The sequence below is a fragment of the Stegostoma tigrinum genome, chromosome 14 (genome assembly GCF_030684315.1).
Source record: "Stegostoma tigrinum isolate sSteTig4 chromosome 14, sSteTig4.hap1, whole genome shotgun sequence".
Taxonomy (NCBI): Eukaryota; Metazoa; Chordata; class Chondrichthyes; order Orectolobiformes; family Stegostomatidae; genus Stegostoma; species Stegostoma tigrinum.
The window spans coordinates 63,265,252-63,290,674 of record NC_081367.1 but is presented as its reverse complement, the minus strand read 5'-3'; the positions used below and the strand labels follow the sequence as shown (position 1 = coordinate 63,290,674).

General features: G+C 42.5%; 1 protein-coding gene across 3 annotated transcripts in view; it reads left to right on the top strand.

The window, feature by feature from the left end:
• Positions 1 to 25,423, top strand: part of LOC125457382 (rho guanine nucleotide exchange factor 26-like) — a 195,735-nt gene that overhangs the window by 22,133 nt on the left and 148,179 nt on the right. For 2 of the 3 annotated variants that reach the window (XR_009446682.1, XM_059651205.1), the window contains exons 4-6: positions 4,221 to 4,387; positions 17,602 to 17,676; positions 22,408 to 22,568. Coding sequence is in view for 2 of the 3 variants with exons in the window: in XM_059651205.1 (XP_059507188.1) it covers positions 4,221 to 4,387; positions 17,602 to 17,676; positions 22,408 to 22,568 (403 nt within the window). In the remaining variant the exon portion in view is untranslated. The remainder of the gene's footprint in view (positions 1 to 4,220; positions 4,388 to 17,601; positions 17,677 to 22,407; positions 22,569 to 25,423) is intronic. The other variant, XM_048541525.2, reaches the window with a different exon arrangement.

The window sequence follows — 25,423 nt, the reverse complement described above, 5'->3', positions numbered from 1 at the left end:
GGAAAGGAGTACAGACAAGTTAACAAGTAGTCTCTGGTAAAGATGTTGCCATGTGGAATGCAGTAGTTAATGATCAAAAGATGATATGATCATGGTGATAACGGAGAAAATATGGACACAAGTGACTCCCACAAACAGCAACATGATCATGAGCGTGGGATTTTGTTAGGGATGTTGAATGGAAACAACAGGTGAAGGATTCTAATTGGGTTCATTCAAAGAAACAGATGAGGTACAATGGGCTGAATGGACTCATGCCGTGCTGTGCAGTTCCATACTGACTGATCATTCATTTATATGGAACGCTAGTGAATACACTTGGAATTGAAGCATTGAAACACAAAGAAGAATAAGGGAATACAGCAGGACGTAAAAAAAAATGCAAATTCTTACGTATCATCCTTGGGCAGTTTGCACGTAACACATTCAAAAACTTGCAGTGTGCTTGTTGCCAGTTTGCACTGGGCTAATTTTCACCTTGGCGGTTATCTGAACGTCGATCACCAGCCTGTTACCAGACATCCCTGAATTTAGTAAGAAGGTGTAGAGCTGGATGAAAACAGCAGGCCAGGCAGCAGCAGAGGAGCAGGAATGCTGATGTTTCGGCTCTGGACCCTTCTTCAGAATGCAGGAAGAGGGTCCAGGATTTTGACCCAGTGACAGTGAAGGAATGGCAATGTAGTTAAAAGTTAGGATGGTGAGTGGCTTGGAGGGGATCTTGCAGATGGTGGTGTTTATCCTTCCAAGTGGTGGATGTCCTGGGTTTGGAAGGTGCTTTTGGGCATTATTGCAGTGCACCTTGCAGATGGTGCTCGTGGTAGTGGGAATGAATGTTGAAGGTATTAGATTGAGTGCCTCAAACAGGCTTAATTAAACGAGTTGATAGTATGGATGGAGAGAAACTTTATTCCCCCTCTGGTGAGGGAAGCCCAGAACAAAAAGGGGAAAAATAGTCATTAAAATTTGAAGCTTTCTGTTCAAAGGTTATATCAGCAAGTACCTTTTCACACAACTGATGGAAATTTGGAATGATTTCCTACCAAAATGGTGAGACAGTTGCATTGTTGTAGTTCAGCCACAAATCAGCCATGAGCAAATTGGATAGCACCACAAGATTGAAAGGCTGAATAGCCTTCTCCCATTCCCATGCTCTTGCCTTTGCTCCATGTGTTTGTACGAAGGGTTTATCTGATGAGATTAGCAGTTGCTTTGTTTACCTGAGCAAAATGAAACTAATTGGCATAGTTTCAAAATGTATCAGTGCCTCACCCCCAGGTGATGTCATGCTTCTGGCATTCAGTGACCCTTATACCTCATCTTCCTTCCAAAGCAAAAGGAAAGATTTTGTGTCAACTTTGATTTGGAGAGAGTGCACATTTTAAAATGAGAAGTTCTGCTGATCATGCTAGACACAGTGTAAAATGTAAAATTTCATAAATGATTTTCTCAAAGTAATAGCTACCCAGTTTGAGTCCAAAAGTTAGGTACACTGCGTTCTCTTTGGAATTACCTTCTCTTTTGAAAAGAACCTCCATGATCTATGTAATTGAAGCATAGCAAACTGGGCATGCCTCCAACGCTGGTGCCAACCATCAATCAAATTCTTGTCATTTCATCAGTGCAGCTTATAAATAGTTCCCTCCTACTGAGATCAGTTTTTGTCAGTCATTAATGCTTTACAGAGTTTGTTGTTGCTGCTTAACATAGAACACAAACATTTTAGTGTGCAGGTACAGTAAGTAATTAGAAAGGCAAGTGGAATGTTGGCCTTTATCGCAAGGAGGATGGCATGTAAATCTGGGGAAATGTGGCAATTAAACAAGGGAATCAGGAGATTGCATGTGGAGTACTGTGTACAGTTTTGGTCTCCTTATTTAAGAAGGGATAAACTATCATTTGAGACAGTTCAGAAAAGACAAATTAGGCTGATTCCTTAGGTGGAGGGATTGTCTTGTGAGGAAAGGTTGAGTAAGTTGGAACTATATTCATTGGAGTTACAAAGAATGTGAGGATGATCTACTTACAACATGTAAGATTCTGAGGGAGTTTGACAGGAAATTCTGAGGATGCTTCCCCATGTGAGGAAATTTAGAACAGGGCATTTGGTTTCAGTGTAAAAGATTTCCCATTTAAGATGAAAATGAAAAGATTTGTTTTTTTTCTCCCTGGATTGTAAACTTTTGGAACTTTTTAGCTTAGGTGGCTGTAAAGACTGGATCATTGAATAGATTCAAAGTTGGGAAATGCTCTCGAACCAGAGGAATACAGTATTTTGGACCATGGGGGAGTTGAGCATGATGTAGACAAGCAAAAAAGTTAAGTTGAAGTCAAGAAGAGATCTTGATCAATTACGTCAAAGGGGCTGAGGGGTGGCAATGGAGTTTAATTTGGATAAATGTGATTCATTTTGGTTATACAAACAAGGATAGGACTTATACGATTAATGGGAGAGCTGTAGGTAGCATGGTAGAACAAAAAGACCCAGGAGTTCAGGTAGACAATTCTTTGAAACTTGCGTCACAGATAGACGGGATGTTTGGAATGGTATTTAGAAAGCTTGCGATTCATTGCCTTTGAATATAGGAGTTGGGATGTCTAGCTGAGGTTGTATAGGACATAGGTGAGGCCTCTTCTGGAGTACTGTGTTCAGTTCTGGCACCCTGTTATAGGAAGGATACTATTAAACTGGAGAGGGTTTGGAAAAGATTTACCACGATGTTGCCAGGAATGGAAGGTTAGAGATATAAAAATAGACTGAAAAGGCTGGTACTTCTTTCACTGGACCATAAGAGGTTGAGGGGTGACCATGTTGAGGTTTAGAAGATCATGAGTGGTATAGATAGGGTGAATGACAAGGGTCTTTTCCGAAGCATGCGGGAGATCAAAAGCAGGGGGCATATATTGAAGGTGAGAGGAGAAAGATTTAAAAAGGATATAAGGGGCAGCTTTTTTACAGAGTGGTTTGTGTGTGGAATGAGCTGCCTGATGAAGCGGTGAACGTGAATACAGCTTAAAAGGCATTTGGATAAGTTCGTGAGTAGGAATGGTTTGGAGAGATATGGACCAGGTGCAAGGCGGGTGGGACTAGTTTAGTTTGGGATTATGATCGACATGGACTGGTTGGACCAAAGGCTGTGTTTCCATGCTGTATGATTCCATGACTCTGTGAAGCCACCATATAGGATGATACAGAATGTTTGATGGGCTGAATAGCTTACTCCTGTTTCTATTTCTTTTGCTTTTTCATGTTATAACACAAGAGCTTAATCAGTTCATCATGCATGTACCACTTATTTTAAAGAACTGTGCAATTAGCCAGCTCACTCATTCACACTCTGATTTTTCTGAAGAAGGGTCTAGGCCCAAAACGTCAGCCTTCCTGCTCTTCTGATGCTGCTTGGCCTGCTGTGTTCATCCAGCTCCACACCTTGTTATCTCGGATTCTCCAGCATCTGCAGTTCCTACTATATCTCATCCCCACTCTTTCCCAGTTTAGTAAAAATGTTTCATTTCAAAGTATTTATCTAATTATTTTGAAAGGTATTGTCAATCTGCTTCCACTTCCCTTTAAGGCAGACCATAACAACAAATCACTCAAAAGAACTCATTTCTCCTTTTGTTCTTTTGCCAATGAGCTTCATTCAATATATGTTTGGTTTAATCTTCCTGTCAGTTTATTCTTGTTTACTCAATGAAAATCATTCATAAGTTTGAATATCTCTGTTGAACCTTCTCTTTCTCATCTGAAGCAAGCGATCAAAGTTCTCAATAGTGTCTCCACGTACCTGGTATCACTCACCTCTGTAATCCTGGTAACTTCTCTGAGCCCTCTTCAAGCATGCGCTATGCATTAGTAGAACTCCTGCCTTTTCTGTGAGATGTTAACATGAAACCCTTCCTGCTCTCTCAGCAGCACAAAGGTTCCATGGCTCTATTTCTAAGAAAGACAAGGAAGTTCTATCTGGTATTATGGCCAATATTTATCCCTCAACCAACATCACTTAAAAACAGGTCATCTTTACCATTACCATATTGCTGTTTGTGGGATCTTGCTGTGTCAGGTCAGTTGCCATATTTCCTACATTGCAACAGTGACTGACTACTTTTCAGGAAAAGCTTCATTGGATTTAAAGGACACAGGGGTCATTCGCGCAAGGATGTGTATTTTATTCTGGAAATACAAATCTTACAACTTGCATATCGTCGACTTTCATTTGCAGAAAATGCAGTACTTTATCAGAACTATAAAGAGAAGGCTCTGACCCTGAATAACGGAGATTCAGATGAGGATGCAGATCAGAATGTGCAAACAGCAGGGCAGAAGTCAGACGAGAGAATAGTCGTACAGTTCAAGCCAATCAGATCATCATGGTCACAGCTTTCTGAGGTAAGAGAAAACCTTTCAAATTCTAACTTGTGTTGCTTAGGTGGCATTTAAGTGCTATCTCAGAGAATTAAGTGCTGCCGTAATCGGGCACACTCATGGATGCTTTTGTTACTGTAGACTTGCCCATTCAAATACTACCCTGATTGGGCTTCCACCTTGCACGATTCTTCAACTAGTGCTCCGCTACAGATCTGCTGTCTGTGATCTAACTTAAGTCCGAGGAATCCTTTATTCCATTACCTACTGGCCTAAACTGACTCCTGGTCTGGCAGATGTTTTCAAATACCCCCACACCTCACCCTTCCTATCACTGTAATCTCCTGCAGCTCTACAACCCTCTTTGATCCATGCACCCATCCACTTTATACTTTGCCAGTTTGGTGCATCCATGTTTTCATTCTTTGTGACAGACAATCTCCCAAAGCTCTGCTTCCCTCTCTGCCTTTAAGGCACTCATTCAAACCTACTACCCAGGCTACACTTTATTTACCTGTCCTGATAGCTCTTCATGCTAATGCTCTCATTTGCTACAATAATGGGGCTATCTAAACCATGGAGTTGTTTTTATTCATTCATTGTCATGTGGAGATAGCTGGCTGGACCAGCATTTATTGCCCATCCCTAGTTGCCCTTGGTGTTGAGTTGTCTTCTTGAACCGCTGCAGTCCTCGGTGGGGTAGGCAGACCAAAAATGCCATTAAGTTGGGAGTTGCAGGATTTTAACTCAGCTACACTGAAGGAACAGTGATGGTTTGTGGCTTGGAGGGGAACTTGCAGGCGATGGTGTTGCTATACACCTTCAGAGCTTTGTCCTTGTAGATGGTGGATGTGGGTTTGAAAGGTGCTGTCGAGGGAACATTGGTGAATTCCTACAGCCACCTTATCAATTCTACACCCTGCTGCTGCTGAGAGTAGGAGGATGTTTGTGGGTGTGCGCCGATCAATCAGACAGCTTTGCCGTCAATGGTGTCAAGTTTCTTGAATGTTGTTGAAGCTGGACTCATTCAGACAAGTAGGGAGCATGCAATAATACTCCTGACTAGTGCCTTGTAAGTTGATGGACAGGCTTTGGAGAGTCAGCAGGTGAGCTACTCTCTACAAAATTCCCATCCTGCAATATGCTCATGTCGGCACTGTGTTTATATGGCTTGTCCAGTTCACTTTCTGGTCAGTGGTAACCCCCAGGATGGTGAGGGAGTCAGTGATTGGTAACACCATTGAATGTCAAGTGGCAATGATTAGATTCTCTCATGTTGGAGATGGTCATTGCTTGCCACTTGTCAGCCCAGACCTGGATATTACCCGGGCTTTGTTGCATTTGGACATGAACTACTTCAGTAACTGAGGATTTGCATGTTATGTTAAATAGTGTACAATTGTCAGCAAATTTTCCTATTTCTGGGTTTGTAATGGATGAGAAGGTGAAGCAGCTGAAAACAGTTGACCCTAAGAAAAAGAACTTAGGGGGCTTTTTGGCAAGGTGGTAGTGTCCGTACCCTTGGACTATTTCCACTTACTCCAGAAGTAAGTAATAAAATCTTTGAACAGGTCATTCATGAAGATACCTACCCTGAGGAGCCACTGCAGAGATATTATGGAGCTGAGATGAGTTACTTTGATGAGTGCTAGATATGAGTCCAACCAGCAGAGAGATTTTCCCCAAGCTCCTATTGATTATAGTTCTGTTGGGCTCCATGAAGTGATACTCAGTCAAATACAGTCCTGATGTTCACACCTTACCTCTGAGATTCAGCTGTTTTGGCAATGTATGTATAATTGTAATGGCTCAGTATGTCAACAAATTTTTGAAAAGTGTACTGGAATTTCTACCTTAAATCTCTGTCTCTCTATCACCTCATTTATTAATTCACTTCTTTAAAGCCTACCTCCTCTTCTAATGTTCTTAATCACCTGTTTTGAAATCATCTTTTATTACTTGATGTCAGATCTTTACTTAGGAGAAGTGTGGAGTGTTAAAGGATAAAAAGTTTATACTGCTGGGTTCATGACAGGCAGAGTACACACTATAAGGCAATTTGTTTTAGATTTGACCTCAGAACAAAAGTTTCAGAGTTTTAGTTCAAAAGATTCCAGAGGTTAGAAAGAGTCTGCTAGTTGCAGAATCAGGCTAATTCAGAGGAATCAGTTGCCTCAGAAGAAGCGTTAAGTTTCCAAGCCAGGAATATTTGCATAGAAGTCTTCATGTAGTTAGAATGGAGGAAAATGTAGACCATTGCAATTGTGAGAAACTCATGCCAGCACTCAGGATCATTAGAGTTATAACCCCCAAAATACAACTTCTAACTAGAAAGCCATGGTTACTTGAACTTGGGTCTTTTGGCCTGGAGGTTGAGATACTACCATTGCATGTAGCAAAGCCACCTACAGTTGGGTACTGGGGAGAATTTCATGTCGAATAAATGCCAGGCAAAATTGTAGAAAGTGATCATAAGAGATTAAATAATCCAAACAGTCCAGGAAAGGGCTTTTGGACAGCTTTAAATTGTGTGTTTGCGTCGACTGGGGGGACATTTGACTGTATTTGTGCCACCATATAAATGTAGGTTGTTGTTGTTGCAAACTTGGCTGTGAACCAGGCTGCCATATGTTAGCGGGCATTAAGGTAGCCAAGGCAACGTAGAGTAGATGAGCTGCCAGGATTCAAAGATTGTTTCATGGAGAAAAGTGAAACAAAGAAGTTAAGAAAGAGCTTACTGAAGCGAGGGATTGATGATGCTTCAAGACATTTGGAAGCTTGTTAGCCAGAAGCCTTTGCAAATTCCAGAGGGCGTTTAGAGAAAGGGAAAGATCGATGCAGTTTACAAAATGCTAATGGGATAAAACAATGGACAACCTCTCGGATTATGCGCTGCGTCTCCTGTCGGAGTAGGCTAGTAAGTTGGAAAACAAGCAGGAAAGCGAGGTTACGTTTTTTTTAACATTTGCAGTGATTCAGGAGATAACTTGAAGGTTGAATTTTTTTTTTTCTGGAGCTATCTATGAAAGGAAGAGAGAGAAATAAACAGTGCAGTAGATGGTGTTGGTGTGTTCTGGACTCTGCATTTTTTTTTCATGAACTGGAATTTAGAGAGCGAGAGAGAGAGAGAGAACAAGCAAGCAAGGAGGGCAGAACACGTGAAAGAGAGACTAGACAGCTGGCCCCTCTATACTTGTGCATTTTCTGAGCAGTGTCTAGTTGCCTTGATAGATAGACTCGCTGACAGTTCTTACGCTGTTCAAGATGAGGGCAGCAAAGAAGGTAACGGTTTAACAGATTCTCTGCTTCTACTGTATATGCTGCTGTTGATATTGACAGAAATGTAAAAGGGTGCAGGGGACAATTTTTCAATCGTCTCTTTTAATTTAAATGTGGTGAGGGAGGCCGCAGTGCCTGCATTAATCTTTATCAGCAAATGGAGCGGACACGCCGAATGAGATTGTTAAAATGAGACACTCTCGAGGAGTTTCATCTTCTGCTGGGAAGATTTTTTTTGCTGTCTAATACAGTTCAAGTGGGAGCTGGGCTTTGATTTAAGGCATACTGCGACTAACAGTTGGCAAAAATGAAGGCCTTTTGAGCTGCTGTGCAACTGATGGGGTTGTGGAGTGGGTTTGGGAACAAGGCGGCTGGGGGTGTGCAGAGCAATTCAAATTCAGTCCATCAGAATTCGGGCAGTAGCTGGGGAATGAAAATCCAAATGGTGGCTATGACTGTGTGTGATAATTTGGTTGCTGTTTGTGGGATCTTGCTGTGTCAGAATGGCTGCCCCTACCCCCCCCCCCTTTCACCTTTGTGACAGGATGACATTTGAAAGCAGTCTGTTGTTCATGAAGTGCCTTCACGTCCCTAATGGAAAAGAAAATGGAGTCGGGGTGTAAAACGGAGCAATGTTGTTCGTCATCACCTGTGCCCATATATTGGGCTCTGGGAGCAGTGCTGTGGGTTGGAGCGCACAGCTTGCATGCAATTCCCATGTTGTTAAGTTCAAGCCTGACCAGGACTATTTCATCCCCTTTGTCTTTCTTTTGAAACTGACTCAGAGCTGAGGAAACCTCAATATTAGAATGGGAATCATGTGATTGCCACTCTTGTGGGTCTTCAGGTGCAACTCAACATTGGGTGATGCTGTTTCAAAGGCTCCAGCAAATTTTGACATTCTGCCCATCCTCCCTAAAAGCTGGCAGGGGAAAAGAATCACTCTGTGTGAGCTTTATGCTTCAGTTTGGTCAAGTGTTTCCCTGGAATCCATGTCCTTCTCTGCCCTTTGGTACCTAAATGCCTTGTGTTGCAGTCACAGTTCAGTCCTCTGTGACAAGAGAACAGCTTTGAACCTCTAGCAAACCATGGCATATGCCTGGTACGCCATAGCAATGACACATTAGTGTTGGCACTGTGATTATCAAGACAAAGGTGCTCTGTTAAGTTTACAGATCTCCTCTTTTGCTGCTGGGAGCGGTGGAGCCTTTTCTTACAATGTTGTGTTTTATGTAGGCCAACTCCAGTCATAGTGTGGATGCTGCACTTTGCTGAAATTTTCACATGTTTGTGTTCTATGCTGACCTTTCACTTCTGTCTGCACTCTCTGGCCTCAGGCCCAGGCTACCTACATACTTATGGATCTGCCCTTGGATTCTGGCTGATCAGCTCCAATCTGAAGGCAGTATCGGCACTTTTGATGGAGCAAATCTACACCTGCGTGTTGCATGAGTGTTCAGGGATGTTATCTGTTCAGGTCATGGAATGTGGAATGAACTCGGATAGTTGGAATGTCAGATCTTGCTTTGCACAAGTTAGTTGCTGAATGCATCTGCTTACCCATAATAGCTGCACTTCAAAAGCAATTTGTTAAGCAAGGGTATCAAGTAATATGAAGGGAGGGCAGACGAATAGATTTGACATGTAGCTACAGCCGTGGTCTTTTTAACTGGTGGAGCAGGCACAAGGGTTGAGTGTTGAGCTTCTGTTCCTATGTTCACTGCATTTGGAACCCACTGAAGATGTGATAAATAAATACACGTGGAATGAAAAATAATTGTTCCATATTAAAACAGAATTGAGAGGAGGTCTTCCTTAGAAGCAAAGTTTTTTTACAACCTGAAAGAGCATGCAGGAGTAAGGAGAATTGAGTGTTTGCATAAAGAAAATTTTGGAGATGGCAGGACAAGTTAACAAGGCTGTTGGAGAAATTCGAAAAGATATCTAGTTTTAAAAGTAGATTAATAATGTACAAGTGCTAGTAAGAACTGCTGATGCTGGAATCAGAAATACCACAGCGTGCAGCTGGAGGAACACGATAGGCCAGGCTGCATCAGAGGATCAGGAAAGCTGACATTTTGGGTTGAGGACCCTTCTTCGGAAAAGAAGAAGGGTCCCAACCCGAAATGTCAGCTTTCCTGATCCTCTGATGCTGCCTGGCCTGCTGTGTTATTCCAGCTCCGTACTGTGTTATCTGTTAATAATATACAATGTATCTTGTTAAAAATCTATGTAAGGAGTATTGAATGTTTTCGAAAGCACATTTTCCACCTCACCTGGAGTATTCACATCAATCCTGGATGATGTACTAAGTAAATTAATGCTTGCTTTTATACACCACCTGAGATGACTACCAGACTACTGGATTCTGTGGAAGCGTCACCAGACCCGAAACGGTAACTGATTTTTCGTCACAGATGCTGCCAGACCTGCTGAGCTTTTCCAGCAACTTTGTTTTTTGTCCCAGACATCACAAAGTGCTTTAACGTCAATGGCAGCCAAAGCAGAGCAAAGTTACCATTGTCCCATTCTCTTGTTAGCGGGCACCAACTAGTGGTGGTTTAATTTGAGGGTCATCAAGCTTCAGGAAAGGGCAGAGATTGAGACAGAGAATCCTTCATGGTAATCCCTGTAATACAGGAATTGAACCCACTCTGTTGGTTTCACTCAACATTATTAACCAGCTGGTGCAACCAACTGAGCTAACCAATCCCCTAAACAAAGCTATATGAACAGCACCATAATAATCAGTTTTTTAAATCACATTGCTTGAGGAATGAATGTTGGCCAGGACACCAGGGGCACCTTTTCTTCTCTTCAAGAAAGCCGTGCCAAATCTTAGCATTCATTTAAGAGAGAAAGGAGGGCCTCAGCTCGTGATCTCATCTGAATGTTGTACTTCTGACACTGTAGCATTCTCTCAATGTTGTGCCGGATATTAGTGGGCTTAAGCCCTGGAGTAGGAACTTGAATCCACAACAATTAGACTGGATAAGGATGCTGCCCACTGAGCCACATTGAGTTCTGAAGAAAGGTCACTGACCTGAAACATTAACTCTACATTCTTTCTACAGATGCTGCCAGACTCACTGTCATAGATTCACACAGCTTGGAAACAGGCCCTTCAGTCTAACTTGTCCATACTGACCAGATATCCTATTATAAATATAGTCCCATTTGCCAGCATTTGTCTCATAACCTTCTAAACCCTTCTTATTCGTATACCCATCCAGAGGCATTTTTAAGTGTTGTAATTGTAACCACTTCAACCACCTCCTCTGGCAGCTCATTCCATACATGCACCATACCTGCTTTTAAGCCATTTGGCATTTCAGGGACAACGTCAAGCCCTTAAGATGAGGTACGGGAAAGATTAGTTCGACTACTTCCAGGGACAAGGGACTCCAGTTAATGTGGACTGACTGCAGAACAAAGAACAATACAGCACAGGAACAAGCCCTTCAGCCTACATTTTGCCCTTCCATTCTAAAACTGTCTTCAGATACAGGATGCATATCCGTCTGTTCCCTTCCTATTCATGTACTCATCCAGGTGCCTCTTGAATGCTGGGATGGTTCTCCTTAGAGCAATTTATAAGCGAAGGGGAAATTTAATAGAGGCATTCAAGTCATGAAGTGTTTACTTTGGGTAATTAAGGAAAAATATTCTTTCACTGTCAGAACTGTTGGTAATCAGACGGCACACTTTAAAACAATTAGCAGAAGAATCTGAGCTGAAATGAGGAGAATTGTTTTACACAGCAAATTAGTCCTTTTAATTTGTTCACAAGGTGCTGATTTTGCCTATCCCTAATTGCCCTTGAACTGAGCTAAGCTTAATTCATGTTGTCATGGGCCTGGAGTCTCATGTCAACAGACTGGGTAAGGACGGCGAACATTCTTTCCAAAAAGACTTTGAAACAGGGTGACAATTGATGATACTTGTTGTTGTAAATAATGAAACAAAATTAGCTTTGTGCTCCAAGTTTTGTTAAACAGCTGGATTTCAGAGACGATTTCATGAATGGTTGGAGAGGAACTCGTGGTGAAGTGTGAGGAAAGAGCAGAGGGATTGCAGCTAATTGAGAGCTGCCAAAAAAGTTAAGCTAGCGATGATTACAATGGGCCAACTGGCCTTCCGTGTTGTACGGTTCTGAGGCGACCCCCTGTTCAGTGATCACAACTGGGAGAAGATATTGCCTGAGTGCTGGAATATCATATTCCTGCAATAGGGAACATCGAGAGAAATGTTTTCACTGCAGGACAGTAAAAAAGGGGAGAAGGATTTTTAAAACTGTGGCAATGATTCTGAGCTGGTATTAAACAAGCCTCCAGTCTGCAAAAGGAGGCCACATTCATCACTGTCTCCATTGGTGACTGCCAAGCTGTAGCACTTGGTCGAATGCATACTGATCATTGCTTTGCTGTTTACAGCTGCAGTGTGTTACAGATTACGAGCATTCCTGACATACTTCTTAATCAGGCTGATGGGACGGCATCAAATTCTCTGGGGTGGATGTAATTTTCAAGCCTTGGTGAATCCCACCCCTCTCCAGCAGCCGGGTGCATGTTTGTGCAAACATTGTTAGGAGCATGTCTTAAATCTTACACATGACAGTTTCTTCACTAGCCTTCACCTGGCCTGGGACCTCTAGCCCTTTCACCTCATTCCCTTCCTCCACCAGTTGGCTCCTTCAATAGCTTCATTCTCACATCAATAACAGATTCCTCCCCACAAACAAAACCGATATAAAAACACAAGAATTAGGAACAGTTTGACATGACCACTCTTTTTAAGGACCAATTCTTACATTAATTGTTTTTTTTTCCTTTTTATATACTTGTAGAAGCTTTTACAGAAGCTTCTTGCTAATCTTCTCTTGTACTCCAATTTTTAAACTTTATTTTAGTCATCCTTTGCTGCTGTTTTAAACATTTCCCAATCTTTGGGCATATCTTTGCAGTATTCTTTTAAATTAATGCTATCCTCCATGAAAATAGCATGTGTCTCATTCTTTCTCAATGGAATAAATTGCACACCCACCCTCTGTGTTCTGGGAATCAATTATTCAGCATAGGTTCTTAGCTGCACCTTTCCCTCACCCATCTTTCGCGCCTCGGTAAGCATAGAACATTACAGCACAGTACAGGCCCTTCGGCCCTCTGTTGTGCCGACCTGTCATACCGATCTCAAGCCCATCTAACCTACACTATTCCATGTACGTCCATATGCTTGTCCAATGACGACTTAAATGTACCTAAAGTTGGCAAATCTACTACCGTTGCAGGCAAAGTGTTCCATTCCCTTACTACTCTCTGAGTAAAGAAACTACCTCTGACATCTGTCCTATATCTTTCACCCCTCAATTTAAAGCTGTGCCCCCTCGTGCTCGCCATCACCATCCTAGGAAAAAGGCTCTCCCTATCCACCCTATCTAACCCTCTGATTATTTTATATGTTTCACATTGTCACCTCTCAACCTTCTTCTCTCTAATGAAAACAGCCTCAAGTCCTTCAGCCTTTCCTCGTAAGACCTTCCCTCCATACCAGGCAACATCCTAGTAAATCTCCTCTGCACCCTTTCCAAAGCTTCCACATCCTTCTTATAATGCGGTGACCAGAACTGTACACAATACTTCAAGTGCAGCTGCACCAGAGTTTTGTACAGCTTCACCATAACCTCTTGGTTCCGGAACTCGATCCCTCTATTAATAAAAGCTAAGACACTGTATGCCTTCTTAACAGCCCTGTCAACCTGGGTGGCAACTTTCAAGGATCTGTGTACATGGACACCGAGATCTCTCTGCTCATCTACACTGCTAAGAATCTTACCATTAGCCCTGTACTTTGCCTTCCGGTTACTCCTACCAAAGTGCATCACCTCACACTTGTTGCATCTTGCCCTTGCTACTTTCCCTCCAGCCCTCAACGTTCAAAATCCTCCTCTGGAGTGCCTTTTTTCCATAAGGCATTAACGCCGTCATTGGCTACCATGTTTTCAGCTCTCTACATTCTAAGTTCAGAAACATCCCCCCAATTGTCACCTCCTGTATCTCGCTACTTTAGGATCTCATAAAAACCTGCCTCCATGAGAGAGCTTTTTTATGTACAGCTGTTGTAATATCTCCTCATGTGGCTCAGTGCCAAATGTTGTTATTTAGAAGGTCTGGAAGGGATGCCTGAGACCAAACAAGGGATGGTTATATGTTAATTAAGAGATAATTGATTGAGAGCTTGGCTGGGTGAATTTTATACCTATATGGGGAACAAATCATTAGTGATATTGGAATTTTGTGAAACGTGTGTTGGAAAAAAAACTCTGGCTATGCCTGCACTCTACCTAATGACCTTTGACGTCTGATAAATAGCGTCAAAATTCTAACTAACGATAATTCATATGGAGCACTTTGGAATGTTTTAGTATATTAAACATGCTGTGTCGATATACGTTGTTGCAGAGTGCTTTGGAATGTTTTGAGATCATGGCTATTTGGGTACAAATCTGTCTTTCCTGCATAAAAGCTTGCACCCTGCTTTAAGCTATTTTTAAAATGGTCCCCTACGGTATGACAGGAGGGGAAGTCTTCACAAAAAATAGAATTTGCAATATTTGTTTTTGAGTGGGCAGCTAATGTAGGGCGTTGGTTCATTCAGTTGGCTGGCCAGCTGGCTTACAATGTGAAGTACTAACAACGTATTGGCTGAGGTATTGGACTCTCCATCTCAACCTCCCTTCTTGTCTGACGCACCATGACCTTCAAGTTAGACTACCACAGTCTTCCCTCTTTGCAACAAGAGAGCAGCCCCGACAGGAATAAAGCATCTTTTTTAAAAAAATTATATTGGTGATGCTAAATTTAAAAGTCTTGTAGACCATAAGAACCAGATTTATCATAAAATATCTTTGAACTCCATATAATCGAGAATAACCTGTACATGAGCTGGCTTTTCAGTTAGCAAGGGAATGTAAATTTGGACCTCTCTTGCAGTGGCAATGGCCATTTTTTCTCTGTGATAATTTGGGTTTTTGTAATCACCAACAGAGTTTCCAGCTGTCTGCTTTTTGCCTTTCAGTGCAAATGTAAGTGGCCACCATGCATGGTATTGTCAGAGGAAATTGTGGTCTGAACATAACCTCCAAATTCTTACAAAGTTGGTGACAAAAATCTCCAATGGAAGATCTTAATGTGAATGTTAAAAACATATTGTCAGGTACATTAGGGACATTTAAGCTACCCCTGGATAGGCACATGGATGATAGTAAAATGAAGAGTATGCAGGTTAGTTTGATTTTAGCGTAGGATAATAGGTCGGCACAACATCGTAGGCCGAAGCCCCTGTACTGTGCTGTGCTGTTCTATGTTCTGTGGAGCGATGTGCAGTTGCCATTAGGGTCAACGGCAAACCTATATCTTTTTGACTTGTCAAATCAGTGTATGTGTTTCTTGGGAAAAATTAACTTATTTCTCAGTGCAGTTTCATAGTTTTTTGAAGGTAGACAGGAAAGTGAAGAAGGCATTTAGTACACTTGCCTTCATTGGTCAGTGCATTGAGGAAGGGAGTTAGGATGTCACATTGCAGCTATACAAGATATTGGTGATAATGAAGTGTGAAGCTGGATGAACACAGGCCAAGCAGCATCTCAGGAGCACAAAAGCTGATGTTTCGGGCCTAAAGCCTTCATCAGACAGCTTGGTGAGGTCACTTTTGGAATACTGCATTCAATCCACGTCTCCCTGCTATAGGAAATATGTTGTGAAACTTGAAAGGGTGCAGAAAAGATTTATAAGGATGCTGCTGTGGTTGGAGGGTTTGAGCTATTGGGAGAAGCTGAATAGGCTGGGACTATTTTCCCTGAAGCATCAAAGGCAGAGGGATGACCTTATAGAGGTTTATAAAATCACAAGGGGCACGGACAGGGTGAATAGCCAAGGCCTTTTCCTCAGGGTAGGGGAGTCCAAAACAACAGGGCATATGTTTAAGGTAAGACAGGAAAGATGTAAAAGGTTCCTAAGGGGCAACTTTTTCATGCAGAGGGTGGGGTGTGTGTGCAATGATATGCCACAGGAAGTGATTGAGGCTGGTACAACTACAACATTTAACAGGCACAAGAACAGAAGTTGCTGGAAAAGCACCTCCAGTTCATTGGCAGGGTCATCGGACCCAAAACGTTAACTCTTGATGTTTTTCTTCACAGCTGCTGCCAGACCTGCAGAGCTTTCCCAGAAACTTCTGTTTTTGTTCCTGAGTTACAATATCTGCAGTTCTTTCAGTTAACATTTAAAAGGCATCTGGATGGGTACAGGAATAGGAACTGTTTAAAGGGATATGGGCCAAATGCTTGCAAAGGGGACTAGATTAATTTAGGATTCTAGTCGGCATGGACAAGTGGGACCAAAGGGATAACTAGGTGTAGAACTGGATGAACACAGCAGGCCAAGCAGCATCAGAGGAGCAGGAAGGCTGACATTTTGGGCCTGGACCCTTCTTCAGGCTCTACACCTTGTTATCTCAGAATCTCCGGCATCTGCAGTTCCTACTTTCTCTGGGACCAAAAGGCCTGTTTCTGTGCTGTACAACTTTGTGACTCTGTGACTGTCTAAATTATTTTCAGGTTTCACTTTTCCATTCTTCCTAAAGCTGCTGGTAGTCTAAACCCAAGCTTACGGCCAGTTACCCACTATCCAGGAAAAAACAGCCCACTTGTTTGGCAGCCCATTCTTCACATTAAAAAAATCACTCCTACCACCACTACTGAGTCCAGTTTCATTGGTGTGTACCGTTCACAAGATGCCAGCAGTAACTCACCATGGCTCCTTTGATAGCACCTTCAAAACATGCTGTTTCTAACTCCTTGAAGACCAAAGGCAGCAGCTGTATAGGAACATTACTACCTTCAAACCATAAGCCATCATGACTTGGAACAGTATTGATGTGTTTCCATGTTACTGAATCAAAATCCTGAAACTCCGTCCCCAAGAATAGCCACACCACATAAATTGCAGCTCACCTCCACCTTTAATGGCAGTTAAGGTTGGGCAATAAATGACAGCGTTGCCAGTGGTACCAATTGTCAATGAATGGCAAGGTATTTCTGTCCTCTTGGATTTAAAATCAGGGTGTGTGTTAGTGTGGAACCAGAGAAGATGGTAACACAGAAAGAGGCCATTTTGCCCATTGTGCCGAGGCAGATTAGTCTAGTTTGCCAGCAGCACTGATTGGAGAATCAGACATGGGTTTCATGAATAAAGATTCACGGCGCCTGACTTTTCACCAGTTGAAAAGAATCAGTGTTTGACAGAAATTGCCCCCATGCTAGTCTTGCTGTTCCCCAGTCTGCACCCGTGCAGGGAGATTTTATCATGGCTTAATCCTTATCAAGTTCACCTGAGACTTTAATGTGCTTCACATTTTTGCAATGGACTGTTCTGCACATCTTATGAAACCTAGATTTTATTCATTTCAAAAAAATGTTGATTTCTTTTGATTCATTCATAAGGTGTGGGTGTCACTAGCAGTGTCAGCATTTATTGTCCATCCCCAATTGCCTTTGAGGGTGATGGTTAGCTGTTAACTGGAGCCACGAAAATTGTGTGTGGTACAGAGAAGTTTCGATCTGATCTGAGGTTTTGAGGGTGATCTGGCCCTTGGAGGGAAACTGGCAGGTGGCAGTATTGATGCGTACCTGCTTTCAACATTCTTTGAGGTGGTAAAGATCATGAGATTGGGGCGGGTTATCACAAATCGCTGAATTATACCTTGTAGATGGTTCACCTTGCTGCTGTGTTGCATTGGTAGTGAATGTTGAAGGTGGTGGATGAGGCAGGGTTGTTGTGTCCTGGATGGTCCTGATCTTCAAGAGCATCAGTGGAGCTGCGGCCATCCAGACAACTGTTGACACAGGCTTATTAAGTTCTCTGCTTTCCTTTTCTGATCACTGTGGTGTTTAGAAATAATAGTTGTGCTTTTCCCTTCAGGTAAAGAAGAATGGAATATTGCAGACCGTCACTCAGGAGGAGAAAAAGAGGCAGGAGGTATGTGGCACCTTTAAATGAAACTGTGGTTGGATCCTTACAGCTACCATGGTAGCTGTAAGAGTCAAAGTTGTGAGCTGTGAGGATTACTGTTACTAGGTTGCCTGAGGGAGGAGATAATGTAGATGATAAGGAACCATCTCACTCGGAGATAGCAAGAACTGCAGATGCTGGAGCCAGAGTCAATACAGTGTGGAACTGAAGGAACACAGCAGGTCAGGTAGCATCGGAGGAGTAGAAAGTTGACGTTTCGAGTCGGGACCCTTCTTCAGAAGTGGGGAGGGGGAAGGAAACTGGGAAATAAATAGACATGAGGGGTGGGGGTCCGGAAGGTGGGTGGGATGGTGACAGGTGAGTGCAGGTAGTGAGTGGTGGGGATTGGTCAGTGGGATGGATGGTGCGGATAGGTGGGTGAGAAGCTGGACTGTTGCCTCAGGTCAAGGAGGCGGGGATGAGAGGGAGGTTTGCACGTGGGATGGGGAGATTTTAAAACTGGTGAATTCCATGTTAAGGCCATCGGACTGTAGGGTCCCGAGGCAGAATATGAGGTTCTGCTCCTCCAGTTCCCGGATGGTGTCATTGTGACACTGGAAGAGACCCAGGATGGACATACCACCCAGGGAGTTGGGATCAGGGTTAAGATGGTTGGAAGGTGTTGTTGTTTGTCACATACAGAGTGCAGATGCTCCACGAAATGGTCTAGGCTTGGTCTCACCGATGTAGAGGAGGCCTCATCGGGAGCAGTGGATACAGGAGACCAAGTTGATGGATGTGGAGGTGAACCCCTATCTGATATGGAAGGTTTGTTTTGTGCCTTGAATGAAGGTGAGGGGGAGGTGTAGGGGCCGTGTGACACTTCCTTGTCCATAACAATAGAGCTTGATGCTTGGTTTACACTTACACAGGAAAATCTGAAACGATAATTGGAAACTATTTCAGTGAGAGAGTAGTCAATGCACAAAACCAGTCTCCCAGATGGAAATAGCTTCCATTTAAATACAAATTTGATTGACTCCTGTCAGAAAATACCATTGTGATTAATTTAAGATGTAAAAGACAGAGATAATAAGGAGAACTCTTTTTCTTTCAAAGGGTCATATGTCTGTGGAATTCTATTCCTTAAAAAGCAGTGGAGGCAGGTTCATTGAAGATGTTCATGCTATCTGAGTTGTAATGGCAAAGGGAGTGCGGGGTTAGAGAGAAAAGCACTGTTGAGGCCACTATCAGATCACTCTCTTATTGATTGGCAGAGCAGGTTTATTGGGCTGAAAGCCCTATTTCTGACTACTAATGCCCATGTTCCTAAATCATGGCACGTAATAAGTATAATGTGCTTTCTTTTTTAACTCTAGACCCAAGGTGCCCAAAGGTATCCTCAGCCAAGTTGTCTTTCACGTCAGTTCCTGGTCTGTTGTACGTGAATTGTAGTATGAGTGCCACTCACACCTTGTGAACGAATCGAACAGTGATCATTGTACAAATCCATTACCCCATTTTACTTAAATGCCCACTGGGATGGCGGAAGGTGATAGGATGAAACTTTCCATTTTGTTTAGGTTCCAAAAATGGTCTGTGTAAACAATCTGAAGCAACTATTTCCTTTCCTTTTATATGCAGATTCACAGTGACATTTTATCATCACTCTGCGTTGTAAATTACTTATTAAACTGGAGCAGTCGAGAACATAAACCAGAACAATCTTTCAGTTGTCTGCAGTGACCCGTGCATTTTATGGTTTATGATACTGAGCCAAGAATGAATTCCCCTTACTTTAACTGCAGTTAAAAAGGGAAATAATATACTGGGAAAAGTCTGCTCAAAATTTCTCACTTTCACTTCCACACCCACTCTAACCCAGCTAGCAAAGGAGAGTAAATATCTTGCTGCCCGAAGGTCACCCAAGTCAAACCAGGAGCCCACAGTTTGTACTAAATTAAAACCAATCAAAGAGCTGAAAATGCAGAAGATCTGAAACAAAAGCAGAAATTGCTGGAGAAACTCAACAGGTCTGGCAGCCATCTATAGAGAGAAAGCACAGTCAAGATTTCAGATCCAGTGATCCAGATCTCGTCACTATAAATTTGCTTTCTCCCCACGGATGCTGCCAGATCTGCTGAGTTTCTCTGGCAATTTTTGTTTGCGTTTCAGTCTATAATTTAGATTTGTTTTGACATCCCATTACCTCAGTCAGTAAACACACAATTTTGTTTAACAATAAGCTGTACAGACCCGGATATTCCTGCTCAGTAACAGTGAAGGGACCTCATGTGTATGGTGGCTGGTGTCCTGTAATTGGACCCTTGTTACGTAGGGGAAAACATGTCAATCTTGGCATAAAGAAGCAGGACCAAGTAAACAGCAATACTTTGAGAGTATTTATCCAGCGTAAGCCAGTGTCAGACTATTCTCACAGACTATCCCACTATCAATTTTTTTTCGATGTATCCAGAATTGTATGCATGGCTCATTGGTTATCACTGTTGCCTCACAGTACCAGAGACTCAGTTTTGATTCCAATCTTGGGTGACTATCTGTCTAGAGTTTGCACATTCTCCCTGTTTCTCTGTGGGTTTCTACTGGATGCTCTGGTTTCCTCCCACAGCCCAAAGATGTGCAGATTAGGTAGATTGGCTATGCTAAATTGCCCAACAGTGTCTAGGACTGTGCTGACTAGGTGGATTAGGCATGGTAAATGTGGGGTTACAGGGTCTTGGGTCTGGGTGAAATGCTCTTCAGAGTGTCGGCACAGATTCGACAAGCTGAATGGCCTCTACCTACATGATTTGGATGCTATGAATACGACCAAAACACACAACTGAACTTTTCCTTCTCCCATCACTAAATCACTGTGGTTCGTTTGCCTCTACTAACCACCATCAGTAAATCATATACATTTCCAATTTCCATCCATAGCCTGTTGAGGGCAATGGAAACCATCAAAGGTCAGGGATACGTAGGGAGAATGGGAAGGGGTATATTCTTAAACTTTTAACTTAATACATCTGGTATTGATAGGTCAATTCAGATCACTGGATGGTCTATGTATTCATCCATTGGATGTTGTCACTGGATGGGCCAGCATTTATAGTCCATCCCTAACTGCCCATGAGGAGGCATTGTGAGCCACTTCCTTGAATTGCTGTAGACTCATAATGCTGTTAGGGAGGGAGTTCCAAGATTTTGACTCAGGGAGACTGAATGAACAATGACATATTTTCAACTCAGGATAGTGAGTGGCTTCGAGGGGAATTTGAAGGTGGTGAAGTTTCCATCTGTCTACTGCCCTTGTCAATCGAGATGATGGAGGCCCTGGGTTTGGAGAGTGCTGTAAAAGGAGCTTTGTTGAGTTGCTGCAGTGTACCTTATAGATGGTACGCATTGCTATTGCTGTGCATCGCTGGTGAAGGAAGTGAATGTTGAAGGTGGGGAATAGATTGCCAGCCAAAAGGACTGCTAAAGCCAGGTATCCAACTTCTTGAGTATTGTTGTGGCTGCATCCATTCAGACTAGTGCCTTGTAGATGGTGGACAGGCTTTAAGGAACCTGGAAGCAAGTTACCTGCGGCAGAATTCCTGCCATCTGACCTGCAGTTGTAACCAAAATATTCATCTGACCGGATCAGTTCAGCTTCTGATTAACAGTAACTCAAAGTTCATAATAGTGGGAGATTCAGCGATGGTAATATCATAGAATCTCATTGGGAGATAGTGAGATTCAAAATGATCTGGTGATTGGGCATCTGCTTGAAATTAGCTCGGCCAAATGGGTTCTTAGGTAGTTGAACAGAAACATTTTCTCTGGTGGAGGAACCCTAAACCATACGCTACAACCTTAAAATTAGACTGAGATCATTCAGGAGTGTGACAGAAAATAATTCTCCTCGCAACGGACAGTGGAAAACTTAAAATTCCTTTGCTTATAAAGATCTGCAGATGAGTGCAGAGCCAATTGACAATTTCTGAGGTTTCTCAATTTTTGCTAAGCTAGTGTATCGTGGATTAATGAACCAAGGTCAGTTCTGGCCTCCCTGCTGTGGAAAGGATGCTGTGAAGCTTGAAAGGGTTCAAAAAAGATTTACAGGGAAGTTGCCAGGGTTAGATTGTTTGAGCCACAGGGATAGATAAATAGGCTGGGGGTACTTTCCCTGGAGTATCGGAGGCTGGGTGGTGATCTTATAGCGGTTTCTGAAATCATGAGGGGCATGGATAGGGTAAATAACCAAGTGTTGTTTTTCACCAGGGTAAGGGAGTCCAAAACTAGAACGCATGGGTTTAAGGTGAGAGGAGAAAATGTGAAAGGGATCCTCACACAGAGGAGGATGTGTGTGTGGAATGAATTGCCAGAGGAGGTAGTGGAGGCTGTTACAAATGCAACATTAAAAGGCTCTGGATTGGTGAGTGAATAGGAAGGGTTTGGAGGGATATGGGCCAAGTACTTGACTGATTAAAGATATCTGGTCAGCATGGACGCGTTGGATGGAAGGATCTGTTTCCATGCTGTACATCTCTGACTCTAAAGGTTGAGAAATGGGGTTAAAGTCCCTATCAGCCATGATCGAATTGAATAGTAGAAACAGCTCAAGGGGCTGAATGGCTACCTGAAGTTCTTGTCTGCCATGGAGGGCAAAGAATGGGATAATAACAAGGAATGACGCTGAAGAAATGAACCATTAAATCACAATTATGACTCTTTGTCAATACTCTGAACTCCAAACACTGTCCTTCTCAACAGGCTATATTTGAAGTGATTTCATCAGAACACTCCTACATGCTGAGTCTCGATATCCTGATCCGCATGTTTAAGAATTCTGAAGCACTGAGCTTAACCATGACCAAAACAGAGAGGCATCATCTGTTCTCCAACATCAGTGACGTCCAGAGATCCAGCATCATGTGAGTTAGTTGTGGTTTTGTTGCTTGTTTGCTTTGTTGAATCTGGCTTTGTTTGCATTCCTCCTTTGCATTTCCCCTGAGGTCCAGGAAATTTGAACCATCATTTGCTCCCATCGCCAGTGACGGGTAAATTGTACAATTGATCACAATAGTCTGGACCTTTTAATGCTTGTGGAAAGATTTGAAGGAGCAATAAAATTCAAAGTAAGCTGAACAGGATAAAGGAAAAAGAAAATTTGGGTTAAGAAAACACAACCTGTATGGTTAACAAAAGTAACAGCTTCCTCCTATTTCTCCATGTACTTTTGATGGACTGAATGTTCTTTTATGGTGCCTGGAATATGGATTGAATTGGGTAGGACTGTATTCACTGGAGTTTAAGAAAATGAGAGAAGGATCTCTCAGAAACCTATCATATTCTAACAGGACATGACAAGGTAAACACAAAGGCTGTTCCAAGAGACTGGAGAGTCCAGGACCAGGGATCACAGTCTAAAAAAATGTGAATAGACTGAGATGAAGAGGGATTTCTTCACCCAGAGAGTGTTGAGTTTTTGGAATTCCCTGCCACAGAAAGGGGTTGAGGCCAAAATATTGAATATGTTCAAGAAGGAGTTAGGTAAAGCTCTTAGAGCTAAATGAATCAAAGGCAATGGGGAGAAAGTGAGAACAAAGTGTTGAGTTGGCTATCAGCCATGATCACATCGAATAGTGGAGCAGACTCAAAGGGCCAAATGGCCTACTCCTGCTCCTATTTTCTATGTTTCTCAGTGTCATGTGCAGGGAGTTGCATTGACCCAGTGAAAAAATTACCACAGCGACTTGAATTTATACAAAGCCATTAAAGTAAGGAAATCTCCAAGCCACTTCACAGATTGTTGTCAAACAAAATTTGTCACCAAGCTGCATAAGCAGGTATGAGGTGACCAACAGCTTACTTAGAAGATAGAAGAGTGTTGTAAAAGGAGGAGAGAGAGGTACAGAATTAGAGAGGTGGAGGTAAAAAAGTTAGAGTGAAGAAGCGATCTAGGCAAGCAATCCTGAAACTTAAGCTCTGGGCAACAGGAATTGTCAAGCGTTCAGAATTGGAGGAGCAGTGATAACATGGAGAACTTGCAGAATTTGCTGGATAAAATTACAGCAACTGCCTGAGCATTGATGTTGAAAATCTTGGGTGTTGAAATCTCTGCGTTCTTTTTTGAATTTGGAGCTGAGTCCTGTGGTTGAGGCCTGTAATTGGAGCTCCTAACCAGTCCTTGTGTGTATTCTGCATAGTAGATTACTTCAGAAACTTGGAACATTGTTACAGCTTGGGCAACATTAGGAACTTGCCATTCAAGTCCTATCTGATGTGAAGACAAACTTTTCTGAATACTGTAAAATGTCTTGGGGGAGTGAAACAAACAAACAATAGAGGTGGGCCCTAAAAGCAAACATGAGAATGGTCTCGAAGAGATGTATACAAGAAGGGTGAAAGGCGTAAATGTGTAGTGGTTTTGGAAGAAAGTGCCAAAAAATGGAGGGGAGGGAAGCAGTTGGAATTGGCCATTAATGAAGGATGATAAGCAATGGGCAGGTGGTGTACTATGCTATTGGAGGTCAACAGAATGGAGTTTGTATATCACAGCTAAATACATTGAGACATGGCGTGATGAGTGCACAGAAGAATATGAAAGGAACTCAGCCAATGTAGTTTCAAGAACAAGGGTGAATGACACAAGGGAGACAGATGGGAAAGAGGAGGTTTGGCCATGATCTTATTAAATGGTGGAGAATATTCCAGGGGGGCTGAATTGCCTACTTTTTGTGTTTAACAGAATTTTATGTGAGGTTGTTGCAGGATTGTGTGTAAATAAAATGATTGTGATTTACTGCAGTTTGTACAAGATTGGAGTGCAGGAAATAGGCAGGAAGCATTCCAGATATTAACTCTTGCAGTCATGATAATTTGCTTGAAGTGTTTTGCAGCAGTCGTAAAGTTGTTGAAGTGGACAGTATTCCAAAGATTGAAAATAACATAATTTTGACTCTCTGCAGTCAAGGAAGAATTTGAGATTCCCTTATGCCATTTAATGTTTGCTATAGCATTTGGTTTTGCATACAATGCTGGTAAGAGTGAGGTAATCGGTCTTGGTCTAAGAATGGAAAAGTAGCAGACTAATTGGTCCCTTTTTAGGAGGAGTCTTTATGAAGAGATGCTATCCCCTCATGAAGGGAGCTAAATAACAATTTGAATTATAGCCATAGGTTCAGAAAAAGGCAGGTCTTAGAAAATTGAGAAGGGGTGATATCAGTTGCCCTCTATGCTTTGTGACCAGCAAATACTTTTGATTTCCAAAGGTGACATAAGTCCAACTGTGTTGACTTGGTTGTGAACGCTGTAGCAGTGCTACTCAGTTCAGGTTGAAAGACTGTGTGTTTATGCATGCTTCACACCAGAGGCAGCTAGTGAAGTGGAATACTTCGCAGTCACGGCCTACCTTTTGCACACATGAGTTAGGAGGAAAATTTGACCATTTTGGCCCATCAGGCCTGCTGTGCTATTGAAGATGATCTTGGCTGATCAGATTGTAACCTCAACTCCACATGTCCACCATCGCAAGCCTGATAAACTTTGCTTACTAAGATTCTGTTGATCTCTGCCTTGAAATATTCAAAGACAATGCTTCCACCTCCTTTTGAGGAAGGCAGAAGTCGTCACAAGCCTCTAAGAAGAAATGTCACCTTTCCTTAAGGTGCATATGATTTGGTGTGTCTCGCCAACTTCTGGGTGTCTGCTTTCTTGAAGGGGATGTGGGGTAGTGTTTAGGATAGGGCAGTAAGGTTCTTTGCAGTTTCTGATATTTAGCTCATTC